Source organism: Sarcophilus harrisii, chromosome 4, assembly GCF_902635505.1.
Source record: "Sarcophilus harrisii chromosome 4, mSarHar1.11, whole genome shotgun sequence".
Lineage (NCBI taxonomy): Eukaryota > Metazoa > Chordata > Mammalia > Dasyuromorphia > Dasyuridae > Sarcophilus > Sarcophilus harrisii.
Genome location: NC_045429.1, coordinates 239,911,173 through 239,925,754, shown reverse-complemented (window position 1 = coordinate 239,925,754; position 14,582 = coordinate 239,911,173). Strand labels below are relative to the sequence as shown.

Here is a 14,582-nt window from a genome sequence, read left to right as displayed (position 1 = left end):
TAAAGAAGAAAAAAGAGAGAGATACATGATTTAATCCCATATTCCTCAATTCCTCCAGGTAAAGAAACTGCTGAGCAGTTTTTTGGGGGGGTTTGCATTTCAATTCAATAGAAAGTCTTATGATACTCTACTAATGACTGTAAACTAATCCACTTTCCTGAGATTTACAATGTATTGTTCCTACTCTTTTGAAGGTGTTCATTTTGCTTATTCTATTTGAAAGCACTCATTTCCATAACCAATATTTCTCACTTGAGCTGTGAAATTTTTGAACACAGTATTTTAAAATAGGAACCTGGTTTTAAAAATAGTTGGATTAAATATATACTTTTCAAATACATTTGTTCTTTATTTTATTATGACTGTTATTATAACTGGGGAAAGTGTTTATTTGGTTATATAATTTTTCTTTTCTTGTATTGATTATCTTACTCTAGTTCAAATAAAAGTGTCTTGTTGAAAAAAAAAAGAATGGACTTTCTTGGCAGTTATTAAATTGAAGATGAATTGTGTTGTCTAAAGTAGTCCACCATCATCCTAGGGAACTTTAACCAGAAACCTATATTTCCTACACATTTATTTACTATTTGATATATGACAGAAGAGAAGATAAAAGGGAAGATAACAACAGAGTTGATCTCTGCAAAATGCACTGATCTCTACAGCCAATAAGCATTATGAATGCCTATAGATTTTTCCAAGGAATTAGATTTATTAAGCAGTTCTGATGAAATACAAACAGAATCTAAGATGATTAGATGATTGATTCATCTAAGCAAAACCATGTGTATTTTTTTAGCCAGTGCATAGCCCATGAAATATAGAGAGACATATATATGTGTGTATATATATATATATATATATATATATATATACACACAAACACACACATACAGACATATATATGTATCATTACATTATTAGGTCCCTCCATTCATCTAAGAGAATTGAGTTTTACTAACTTGAAGACACTGACTCCTTTGATCTATTGTTATGTATCCTGGGACCATGTATCTCAACCTTTGTGTGACATAAAATGAAAATGATAAATTCAGATAAAATATTGGAAGAAAAATCAAAATAATACAATTGTACAAGATGTCTGGAAGATGGAGGGCCCAACCTTGAGCCCCGTTGTCTCACTATGAGATGACTTTTTGTTTAATGAGAAGAGGTAAGCTTGGAAATGGTTTTGCATGAACTGAGTTTTGCGTATGGCCTTTAAAGATTATCCATGTGTTGGCATAGATGGCTTCCCCAAAAATGTCATCTCTTCCTTTGTTTCTTATACAGAAAGTAGAAAAATAGAGAGAAATTTCAATTCTGTCTCTAGAAAGTGACAATTGTCATTGTGAAGAATATGGAAATCCCAGGAACTTCACAATTTTTAGAAAATGTGCCGCCCTTTTTCAGAGGAATAAATGATCCACTTATTATGTATGTATGCTATATATACCTATTTATTTATATATTGTCCCCTCCATTATAATGTAAGCTCCTTGAGGATAGGACCTTACATCTTTGAACTCCCCAAGATTTAATGTTGTGCACTTTAGCACATGGTACATCTTAAGCACTAGTATTTTGACTGCCTGTCACCACCCTTCATGCCTCTCTGGTCTGGGGATCTGAGTGAATCACACTTTTTTGCTAATTGAATTCATATTATCGAGAATTTTTTATATATGTACTTGTAATTTCATCAATTTATTTTACTTTTGCTTAAAAAAAAACTTTTTTCAATTAATATTTATTTTTTCTTCTTTATACCTCTTTCTTCCCTATTGAGAAAAAGAAATAAAAATAAAGCCCTTGTAATAAATATTTATATAGGAATCACAGGTGAAGAAATTCATTCTAGTAATGCAGGTGAACAACTATTCTCTGAAACTTATCATTTTAGAGAGTTGTGGGGTGCTGAGAGATTTGGTAGTTTGCCATAAAGCATCTGAGGTGGGATTTGAATCCAGGTTTTCCTGACTCTGAGACTGGCTTTTTACCCACTAATACCACAAGATATCTTTTCTTTAAGAAGATAGATAGATAGATAGATACAGATATAACTCTGCAAATTTTAAAATGTTACATAAATGCCAGTTGTTATTACTGACCATGGCAATTAATTCAAAAACATACAAGGAGTTAAGAAACAGTGTTTATTTCTTTTTTGTTACAATGAAAGATGTTACTTAGATCTTTAAAATAAATAACCTGACTGATAAAAGTATATGAATTTCTGGATATTATGACTCCATTTACAGTGGCCCATTGCCCTGCTGCTTTGTCTTGTCACAGAAGGAACCAAGATGGAATTAATCTCCCAAAACAATAAGGATCACCAAAAATCATCACCAAAAATGAACACCCATTTTGTGTGACTTATGGAAGCCATTCAACATGACAGTGTTAGCCACCCAGCAATATTACATCGATGGAGATGTACATCCCAATGTCAAGTCAATGTGTCAAGTGTCTCCATAAGCAGTGTGGCAAGCTCTCCATAAGAGTTGGAATTGTGATCTGAGAATAAGGCATAAGTAGTTGATAATGCTGCAACTGAGGGAAACCAAACAGTCTTTTTTGTGTGTTTATTGGCCAAGGGCCCAACATACAGCATTATGTGCGTATATAGCACGCTATAAATTAGGGCTGCTGGTCACCGGGAAGTGTCTTTATTTAAAGGGATTTGGTTTTGTTAACTTTAACTTTGTTTTTCCTCTTGAGGAAAAAAGACAAAAAAGTCTTCTTGTATAGCACCATTGTTCTAAATCTGATTGTCAAGTATAACTTTTGTAATAATGTTAAAAAAAAATAATGAAAGTCTTCCGCTTATTCAGCGGCTTTGTGTACTGCTCCTCAGTTTTTTTTTTTTTCCTTTTGCCGTTATCTGTGGAAACAGTGATTAGCCACTAGGCCTGTCACTGATCTGGACCTTTGCTGAAAGCACGCTGGCCAGCCTGGACTGTACAGGAGGCTGGCTCACAGAAACCAGGGGGACCAGCAGGGCCTGGAGGGCCAGGGACTCCAGGAATTCCTGCAGGACCTGGAGGGCCCCGCTCTCCATCCCGTCCCTCTTTTCCATAGCTTGCTGGACCTGGATCACCTGGGGAGATAAAAGGAGGAAAATAAATAAAATACATTTATGAGTATGTATGTGTATGTGTGTATATACATGTGTATAAATAGGGGAAGTGGGGGGGATAGAATAGATGGGGTCTTTTCAACTTGCCATCATTTAACTTATTCTGTACAATATATTTGGGTGTTTAATAAATGACTAAGGTCTTCCTTCCTTTTTTTGATCCATGGTGGTAGAAATAAGAAATCCTAGCCACCAGATCACCAAGATTCCACACCAAGGAAGAACTGGGAAATTTGGCACAGCTCCAGAGCATTCACAATAATGAGAATTTCACACTGATTCCTCTTAAGCATGAAAGTCAATGACCAGCTTCAACAATCTTCCCTACGGATTTTGTCTTATGACTCCTTGGAAAAGCTCATAAGAAATCAGCTTTGTCATATTGTCTAGTTCTAGCAATAAAGTATTGGTGAACCAGTAACCTTGGCATTTGTTCCCAAGGCTACAATTAATTTGTTGGGTGGTTTTGGTCAGAGAAGCCTTTCTGAGCCATATATTCTCCCAGTGTTCATGCCATTCCTGAGGAGTAAATAAGGCAGAATGCCAGGAGAGGTCATAGCAGCCTTAGAGTTACGATCTTTGAGTACATAAATAATATCAAAGCCCATAAAAGGGGAAGAGGATGATACTTTTTCATATTACTGGCCAAAAATGAATTGCTCAAGGTGCTTTATTCCCCCCAAAATATTAGTCATTCCCATGGATTATCTTCCTGGAATGTTAATTTACAAACTACATACAAAATTTTAATGTATCCCAGGGTAAGTAGGAGAGCCACTTCATTGGCTAATGTCCACTTGCTCTCTTTATGGACATATTTGTAAGACCATTAACTTAATGATTATAATATATCCTAGCTAAACTTTAAAACAAGGCTTTAAAGAAATATCAAAATTCCAACTTTTATAAATACCTATGTCATTCTCTATACAATCACTGGAGGGCAGCATTGTGCTATATCTATGGATACTGATTCAGGAGGTTAGATTCTCAAGAGTATTTTAGCCTAGTTAAACTTTCAAATGAAAGGGGCTGTGTTTGCTGAAATTTTGTAAAAGGCTTTCTATATCAGATCAGGCCTTTGTAAATTCACAGCTTATTATTTTTGGCCCAGAATGCCCTTCCTAGAACAGTGAGGGTTTCATATTTGGGGGTTACGGTCAGCTTGTGCTTAAAGGCACAGTATATTTTTAAGGAAATTGATGTAAGAAGCAGTTTATTTGAAGTTCATAAAATAATTAAAATATCAGCCTAACATCTATAGTATAGATGTAGAAAGCTTCCAAGGAACATTTTAAACTCTAGTACAACTTGGTACTCTTTTTTAAAAATTAACATTTAGAAGGAAAGTTTGTTTATCAGAAAATTTTAATAAAGGAAATAGCTCATAAAATGCCATGGACTAATAATCCTGAAGTGTTAAGTGCTTATAAGCAACACATGAGAGACTGTGAAAAAAAGAAGAAGAAAGAGGAAAAACATGTGGCCAGTGGATTTATTGCATAAGCTCATATTTCATAGTTATCTCAAATTTCTTGACCTTTGCTCTATCACCCTCAACAGGAATCTCCTTAAAAGAATCATCAGATCCCCAGCTTCTCCTCATCTTCAAATATGCAGTGTATGATTCATGAATAGAATGGAGATCAGAGGGAACTAGCTTATGTAACCTCAGTTAATAAAAGAAACAAACTAAACAATAGCAATAATCAGCCACAATTGAGAATAAGAAAAGGAAAAAAAATTGGCATCCTTACAACCCAGCAATTGAGATAGCAGAGCAATATTACTTTTGATTGTGGAATGGTACTGTGAAATTCCATAAAATGTAAACTCCTTGAGGGCAGGACCTTTGATTTTTATCTTTGTATTTCAGTGCCTAGCAAAAAGCCTTGCACATGGTATGAAATCAATAAATAAGATAATGATCAAATGTGATAATAACTGCAAAATGCTTAACATAGTGCCTAGTACATAGTAAGTACAATAAAAATATTACTGTTGTTGTTTTTGTTATTGTTATTATCATTTGTTGAACTGAATTGGATTTGACTTTGGTGTCAGAAGACCTGAATTCAAATTCCTAGTCTGTTACAATCTGTATGACCTCTTAGGGGATGGCACTTCATTTTTCCAACCCTCAATTTTACTATCTGCAAAATGAGGGAGTTGGACTAGATAATATTTAAGAGAATTTTCTCTCCAATAACAGTACAGCAAAGATTGCAGATAGCACTGAGGCTTGGAGAAAACAACCAGAAAAATGAGAGACAAAGAAATTTCAAAGAAAGGAAAGGAATAAAATCAGAAATTGAGTTGGAAGGGACCTCAGAATTCACCTGGTCTATCTCATTAACAAAGTTATCCCCACCATAAAATGCCCAACAGTAACATACCAATTAGAAAGAAAGTTCTTTGAGAATATGTACTCTTTGAATCTTTATCTCTAGTGCTTAGCATAGAGCCACTTAATATTGACTGGCAAATCAATAACCTAGATGAAGATTTGTTGAGGGGAAGCCCTCCACCTCTTAAAGCAATCCTCTCTATTTTGGATAGATCTGGTTGGTAGGAATTTTTCCCTAAGATCAAGCCTCAGTATGCCTCTTTTTCTCTTTCTATCAATTGCTCCTGCTTCTGCCTCCTCAAGCCAAAGAAAACAAATCTAAACTCTCTTGCATATGACAATTCTTTGATATTTCAAGTTTGCTGTCCTATTCCTCTGCACCTTTTCTTTTTTTGGATTAAACAAGATTTATTCACCTGGTGAATTCATATTAATAGACTCAAAACCTTCATCACCCAACTGGAAATTCTCCAGTTTAAACTGACACCTGGAACCGAACACAATGTTTCAGAAGTAGGAAGGGTCCAAAGGGAAGAAGATGAAAATGAGAAATATGAGAAGGAAAGAGGGGCTAGGAAGAGACAGAGACAAAGAAGACAGACACAAAGACAGACAGACAGAAAGAAATATAGACAGAGAGACTGAGAGATGAGAGACAGAGAGACAGAGGTAAGACAGAGAAAGACAGAGAAACAGAGACAAAAATAGAGAGAAATAGCAGGAGTATAAAGAGAAGCTGAGTGACAAAAAAGGAGGTACAAGGAAATAAGTGGGAGAGGATGAGACATAGAGGGAATGGAGGAGGAAAGAAAGGAGACAGAAGGGGAAGGGGACAGATGCAATGCATGCAAACTGGGAAGCTACCCCATATGTTTCTACCAGTAGAATTAAAATGCTGAAAATAAAATCACAGAAAATATACTTTTAGATTTTTTTTCTTTAAAATAAAAATGAGAAGAAAATTGGAACATAATTCTTCTAGTCCTAAATTCCTATGATCCCTTGAAATATATCAAGAAATCTTTTTCACAGACACTGCAAAAGCAACTTTTTAAATAAAGTCTTTTTGAAATTGTCTCCAAATTCTGGAAGGGGACACTTTACCCTTTATGGGACGATATCTATATTAGATTAATGAAGCCCCAATGTGAAGAAGTGGTTCAGGAGGAACTCAGACGATCTTCAGTTTTTCCAATCTGATGCCTAATCACTTTTTTTCCCATAGGACCCATCATAGAATGACATTAAATAGTTCCCTCAGTCATCTTTAGTCCTACTTTATGCTGGGTTGTTCCCAATATGCCTTTCTAGGAACAGAAAAGTCAAAGGAGGTATCCAGTTTGGAGTTTAAAATTATGAGCTTACTGGTTAAATGACTATGGGTTATATAGTTGCCTTTCTTTGAGTCTTGGATCCTAATCTATAAATTAAGGAAGATAATATTTGTAGCACAAACCTCATAGGGATATTATGAGAAGTCATTCAGGATCATTTGTGTAAAAAATTTTGTAAAAATCTTTTATACCGCCTTTTTGATATCCAGGCAAATGGAAAGGAAATGTCTCTTTTCAACAAGAGACAGCATGATTATAGCTAATAAAAAGTTGCCCTCAAAGTCAGGAAAGCTGTTTCAAGTTAAATTTCTGGGCTATACTGGCTGTGTGACTCTGGACAAATCATTTAACTTTTCCGTATTTTTAATCAACCTCTAAGAATCCTATTCTCACCTCTCAAATAAATGAAATAGGTACCAATAGTAGAGGATGACATTATCTACACAAGCAATTAGGCCATTTATTCTAAAACCAATTGCATATAAAATTGGGAGAAAAACAGTTTACAAGAGCTGCAATGTAGGCAGCTAGGTATAAGTGTCTCCCAGGCCCATTAACTTGTGAGCTTGAGAGAAAGCGTAAGTTTTGTTTTGGGAGGAGTTAATTTTTTTTGTTTGATTTAGGTTTTTCATTTTGTTTGTTTTGGGTTTTTGGCCTTTTTTCATATCCTTATCATTTAGCAGTGTCTGGCACATGTAAACCCCTAGGAAATGCTTGTTGACTTAGAAAGAGATGGCATCAGTGTTTCATTAAAACTAAAATCATCTACTGTGAAACAGTAAATTCCTTTTCTCCTTCCTTCCATGCATTATACACTGGATCAGATCATGTTAAATAATGAAATGTCTAGTGTAGTCTTCCTCTTATCATCTCCTTGAATGCAGCAGAATTCTTCCTTTCATCAATCACCAGGGTCTTTGGCAGTCCTTAGTCAGCCTCTTGAAGGGCCCATGAATCAACAGCTTTCTAACAGTAGTGCTTTTTCTGTTTCTAAATTTATTCACTTTTTCAAAATGCCATTTTAAATAGACAATATATCACCAAGGGCAAAGGAATTATTAAATTCGGAAACTAAGACATAATTTTAACATTAATGAAAACCAGTGGTGATGAAACTACATAAACCCTTGGCAATTTTAAAAAGAAAAGAGAAAAAAGGTTTTCAAGAGCCAATTTCCCAAAATTCCCAGTTTTTCTTTTATTTTCTACACTAACCACTCTGTGAGGGAAATGGGTGCTTTGGGATTCTATCTATACTAAAGTTGACACAAGAATCTAAGGTAAAAGGCCCCTAAGTTAACTGGGTGCAGATAAATTGAGACATGATTCCACAGGGGCCTATTGATCTTACACTGAATTGTCTTCTAGGCCTTACTCCGATGCTCCCATGCAAGTTGAGGCTATGAATCAATTCTAAATGGATTGATAGTTCTACTCTAATTCCTACTGATATTTACTATAGGCAGCAGCAACAGCAGGAGGCTGATACTACCCTGGAAATATAAGCACCTAAGCTTCCCATCCCCTCTGGGGGACCCAAACCCCCAGAGTCTTCTGTCACTAAGTTGCAAAGAGTTCAGAACAAATCTCATAAATGTTTATTAAATCTACTATCTTTCGAAAGTGAGAAAGTCATAACATCATCGATTTAGAATAGATTTAGTTCAATGATCCAGCTACCAAGCCAGGAGTTTTTAAATATTTACTTTGAAGCAAGATACAACTTCTATTTTTAGACATTAGCTATTCATTCTACAAAATGGAGTGAAAACCAAATTAATATGATAATTGGTGATAACTCCCACAGGGTTATGCTGAAGATTACTTCTTTAGTGTTGGTATATGGGGATGTATAGCAGGGGATGAAGTTGTGCAGAGTTACTCTGGGGAAATTGTTCACACATTTTGGAGTACAAAGGACTAAACTGATAGACCTCTATTTGTTTATCTCTAGACTGGACAATTATAGCAACTAACTCAAAGATTTGTTGTGAGACTCAGTTGAGATAATTCATATTGCTATTCATCCTTTGATGTCAAACAGGATTGGTGATATCATGTTTGGATAAAATAGTGGATGATGGGTGATGTCGTGCCTTGTGAGAGAATTGGATTTAAGTGAGACAGTTATATAAAGTCGTCAGTCTCACTCTCCATGGCAGGACAAAAGTCAAGGCAACTGGGATACAGTGGATGATCCTGGCATCTTCCATGTCTCACAAAGCTCTAAGCTTCCACAGAACTTGCTTCAGCTGTTTTGCTGGCCTTTGGAACAAATCGTTCTCATCTGCCCATTCCACAAGGGAAGTCATCATGTACCTGGGATAAATATCCCTGTACCTCCCTAACTAGTTTGAGGCTCATCCATTACCCAGTTAGTCCATCTGCTGAGATGGTTTTACCATGATGTAGCTAGTACACATGCTACAGCTTTTTCATTATATAAATGTGGGTTATTATTTTTTTCATCTACAATGACTATCAATTACAGACCTCTATTTATTTAAATAGATTATAGAGGAAATCTTTTAGTTAATAGTTTGTGTTACTTTATGGAATTGAGTAATAAAATGTCATATCTTTTTAAATGACCTATAATTCAGACTTCATACTAATTGATTGCCCTTTCTCCAATTCATCTGAATTACTGGACTATTAGTCTACATTCTTCCTTATCCTTTTTTCTTTTTTTTCTTTTGTTTTTTCCTTGGTATTGCATTGGCATTAGATACCTTTAATATCTCTCAAGTATTTCAAATTGTTTAAAATAAGAGATACAAATTTTCACATATTATACTCAAAAAAACCAGATTTTTATGTTCTGGGTACAAATCATTTATATAATGAAAAGAATTTTTTACCTGGAAGACCAATGGATCCTGGTAAGCCTTTGGGTCCTCTTCCAGGAGGTCCTCTCTCACCCCTTTCACCTAAGTCACCTGCATCAAATTACACAAATGTTATTTTTTCACACTTATTTTTAGGGAAAAAAAAAACTTACCTGTTTATAGCATTGAAAGTCAAAGAGTTAGGTAACACAAATGTGATATTTTAAAGCATAGTAAGAACTTGGAATGAGACCTCATGTAATACAGAGGTATCCGATTCTCAACCTACACTGAATACAACCCAAACAAATTAAAATATATTTGGAAAATGTTTAACAAAATAAATAAAAACATATATAGATATTATTAATTTGTTGTTTTCTAAGTTAATATGGAGCCCCCATTTCTCTGAGTTTGACATCCCTGGTTATAAAAGATGGAGAGCAGACTTTGACACCAAGAAGCCCTGGGTTCAAGTGCTTTCTCCTCTGACAATGATCACCATGTAACTCTGGATAAGCCACAATCTCTCAGAATTGGTGTCCACTTTCCAGACAGAGAGGATACTGACTTGTATTGTTGAAGACAGTTTCTTTATCTGGGAATTCCCTAGAAATATAGATAATTGTTGCAGTGGATGGAGTGATGCTCCTGGAATCAGGAAGTCCTGAGTTCCAATCCAGATTTAGATTCTTTCTAGCTGTATAAACCTTGGCAAGTGAACTTGTGTCTGCCTCAGTGTCCTTAATTATAAAACAGGGATAACTAATAGCACCTAATTCATAGAGTTATGAAAATCAAATAAGATAATATTGTAAGTGCTTAAGAAATGCTTTCCTTCCTTTCTATACCAATAAAATCACATGACCCTTCCTTTTCCCTCTACAAATACTAATAATAAATGGTGAGACATCCCTGGTTTGCCATCAAAAAGAAACATATTTTGAGTTATTTTTCTAATAATGATAGGTTCTCACTAAGCCATCCACATTTGGCCAATGACATACAGCAAGACAGTTGTCCAGAAATGACACAATCTTCTGTCTGTAAAACAAAGCCAACATCCTGGAAGCCAGTAGCTTTTTGTCATTAGCAGGGTCTTCCCCATATAAACAGACAGCCTATGTTATTGCTAATCTCAAGTAATATATTATTTTCCATCTCCTTACATTATACAGTAATATTCTACAACAAGGAGAACAATTCCCCCCCATACAACTGTTTCATGTCAGATTCATCACCATCTCATTTGTCAATCAAAAATAACAACTACCATATCAAAAATTCAAAAAGTAAGACATGACTGTCACCAGTCACTGTATAAGCAAATATTCCTGTGCAGTTTTCTATAATGTTAAGGTAAATGTTTAGTAATAATAATAGCTTTTATATATAGCACTTATTATATGCCAGGTACTATGTGAAATGCTTTACAAATATTATCTCACTTGGTCCTCCCAATAACCATGGAAGAGTGTAGGTGCTATTATTATTATCCCTATTTTACAGTTGAGAAAACTGAAGCAAACAGATTAGGTGACTTGCCCAGGGTCACAGAGCAAATAAGTAATTTAGGCAAGATGGGAACAGATTTCTATCCAGGGTACTACTCAGTTATATGTGTGTGTATTTACATATATATGTGTGTGTGTGTGTGTATATATGTGTGTGTGTGTGTATATGTGTGTGTGTGTGTGTATAAGTATATGTGTAAGTATAATTGTATATCTATAAGATTATATATGTATGTATAAGTGTATATGTATAAGCATATATGTATATATAATACACGCATATATATTTATCACTACCTACATATACAGTATGCATGTGCATATGTATATTTGTGTATACACACATAAATACATATCCATTGAATCCTTATATACTGCAATCTTAAGATGAAGGCCTACATACTCATGGTGCTTCTGTCTTAATTGTACTTACTTGATATAAGAATTTTTCAGAATGAAATGACTAGCTTTTCAAAATCATTTTAATTAAGAATCCAAATATATAATTTAAGTGGAAGAGAAGGAAACCTCTTCTTTCAGATAAGCTCCAATCTTTTAGACCTGGTTATTTTCCATAAAGTGTCTGGATGATGATGTTACATTAAGATATTACAATTATCCTTTTAAAAACTAACAGCTAAGAAGCTACTTCAAAATTAGCAATTTAAATGACTCATCAGCGTCATTCTTAAGGCTTGCCTCCAAAGGTACCAGCATCCACAGGAGACAGGAGATGGGAATTATAAATTAAAATGGAGTTTTCAATTGAATTCTAAAATCTAAATTTATTTCCATATTCAATCTTGAAGACTGAGTTGATTTTCTACAATGGATTGCAAAGAAGCAACCTGCTATCTTTGCTACTTTAATATTGCCCTTGTATCTATGCTACTGAACGCAAAATTACCTGATAATGAGGTCTTATTACATGGACTCTCAGACTGAGCTACATTACTCTAAATTCACTATAAAACAAGGGGAAATGAGGCTCCTATGTGACATAAACCCTAAGCAAGCCTCCTTTCTAGGATTATGTAAACCTGACTCAGAACAGGACAAGATATTCATCAAGTATATACTTTGGGCAGGATACTATAGCTTTGAGAGAGACACAAAAGTGAGTTAAGATAGGATCCCTGCCTTTCTTGAGTTCACAGTGTAATAAAAGGATAAAACACAAATACAGATACAAAATATATATATGATAGGTGCATTAAGGAGAGGTATAGACCAGGGAAGGCATCATGGAGGAGGGAATATCTAAAACAGATTTTAAAAGATAGATGAATAGGAATTCATCCAAAGAAGAGAAAGAGAATGAGAGAGAAACAAGACAAGCAGAGGGACATAGAAACAGGGAAAGACACACTGAAAGACACAGAAAGAAGGAAAGTTAGAAAAAGATATAGTGAGAGAGACAGAAAAACAGTGAGAGAAAGAGAGGCAGAGACAGAGATAGACAGGACATTTCAGATATGGGTTGAGGTCATCATGTTGAAAGGACAGAGATAAGTTTGCATATAAGAAGGACAATAATAAAAGTCAAACTAGACCAGTTGGTTGATAATAAATTCTGAAGCATTAGTGAGCTGTGAAACTGTACTCCATGAGGCCAAAGGGTAAAGATTGTTACAGATTGTTAAGGGGGACCTTAAAGATGAGACAAAAGACTTAAATTTTACCTAAAAAATAATAGGCAGTTGCTTGGGATTTTTGATAAGAGGTATGACATAACTAGCTCTACAGAGAAAATACTTTTGATTGTGTGTGTTTTGGTCAACTACTTATATCTAACTCTGTCACCCCATTTTGGGGGTTTTCTTGGTAATGATACTGAAGTGGTTTGTCTTTTCCTTCTCTAGTTCTTTTTATGGATAAGGAAACTGAAGCAAACAGGCTTAAGAGACTTGTCCAGGGTCACATAGTTAATATGTCTCTGAAGATGGATTTGAACTCAAATCCTCCTGATTATAATATCAGCAGTCTATCCACTGTGCCATCTAGCTGACCTCAGAAAAGAGGTAGGAAATCCAATTAGGAAGATATTGTAATGGCTCAATCAATGATAATGAGGCTTTCTACTAGGGTGGTAGCAGTAGAAATAGAGAAAAGATGGATGCAAGAACAGACAGAATAACAGAAAATAGTTACTGGTTGGATACATAAGAGATAAGGTAGCAACTAGGACAGAAGCAAAGATTTGAATTTCTAGAGTCTGTTCTTTGACATTTCTTGAGATGGGTCCAAGATGAGATTTGCTCTGAGTCAGACATGTATGGACATACTCATTTCCAAGAAGAAAAACAGCTTTCTGGGAACATTTATTTAATATTTTAAAACTTTAAAAAGTCTTCACCAATCTAGAATTGTTATTTCTTTCCCATCTTTGCAAGCTACAATTGACACTCTTGTTCTCTATGAAGAGATTAACATTGAAGGTAGTGCTCTTCACAATTATTATATAACATTTTTTCCAAATATGAATCTGTATATTGGCACTTCTTTTTGACTCACACCAAAATGTCTAAAAATAAAGATAATGTCTAAAAGATCTAAGAGTCAACATAGATAATGAAAATTTTGAAATAATACTATTATATAAATACTAACATTGTTACATATAAATAAATACTAATATATATAATGTTTTGAAAAACTAATTGAGTATTAACTTCAGAATCCAATATGTTAAAAGGGGGGAAGACAAATTTAAAATCAACAGAAGTGATACAAAACATTATTTTAATCTTTATGGACCAGATTGCACCCATGCATTGGGTGGGACAAAATGATTCATCTATTAAAGGGAACCAGCAAAAGTTCATTTAATGTAAATTCAATGGGGAGAGATATATAGTAGGCACTAAATAAATGCTTATTAAATAAATGTTTGAGAAGTAGTGACATTACCAAAATGATTTCTCAAGGTCAATTATTAAAAGTTCTTCCCCTCTTCCTTCCTTAGAAGGAAGCTTCAGTTTCCTTATCCATAAAAAGAACTGGAGAAGGAAAAGACAAACAAACCACTTCAGTATCATTACCAAGAAAACCCCCAAAATGGGGTGACAAAGAGTTGGACTTAATCAAACGATTAAGATCTAAAGTATATAGATAGACTAAAGAGCAAGTAAAAACAGTATGTATCTTAGTTCTAAGGTGCTTTTATATTACTGTGTTAAATATGTAAATGAAAAACAAGATAATTTACAAATATTCTTAATCTAAAGGACATTGATGCTAACTTCTACTGAGTTCTAAAGCAAAAACTGTAAGCATCTCCCAGAAAGAAAGAAAAAAAAAAATCAAGAGAGGAGGTATTTCAGGGCTTTTCTTTCCTGGATTTCATTTATTTTCCTTTTTTCTTTTGAGAAGATCTTAGGACATGGCCTGAACTGATTACAGTACATTGTACAAAGT

General features: G+C 34.6%; 1 protein-coding gene across 1 annotated transcript in view; it reads right to left on the bottom strand.

Annotated features, from left to right (window-relative positions):
• Positions 1 to 2,142: 2,142 nt before the first annotated feature.
• The window catches only part of COL9A1 (collagen type IX alpha 1 chain), a 124,411-nt gene continuing 111,971 nt past the window's right edge, over positions 2,143 to 14,582 (bottom strand). Inside the window, exons 36-37 of the mRNA XM_031968607.1 lie at positions 9,685 to 9,762; positions 2,143 to 3,103 (exon numbers count right to left, since the gene is read on the bottom strand). Of these exons, the coding sequence (XP_031824467.1) occupies positions 2,919 to 3,103; positions 9,685 to 9,762 (263 nt within the window). The 3' untranslated portion in view covers positions 2,143 to 2,918. The remainder of the gene's footprint in view (positions 3,104 to 9,684; positions 9,763 to 14,582) is intronic.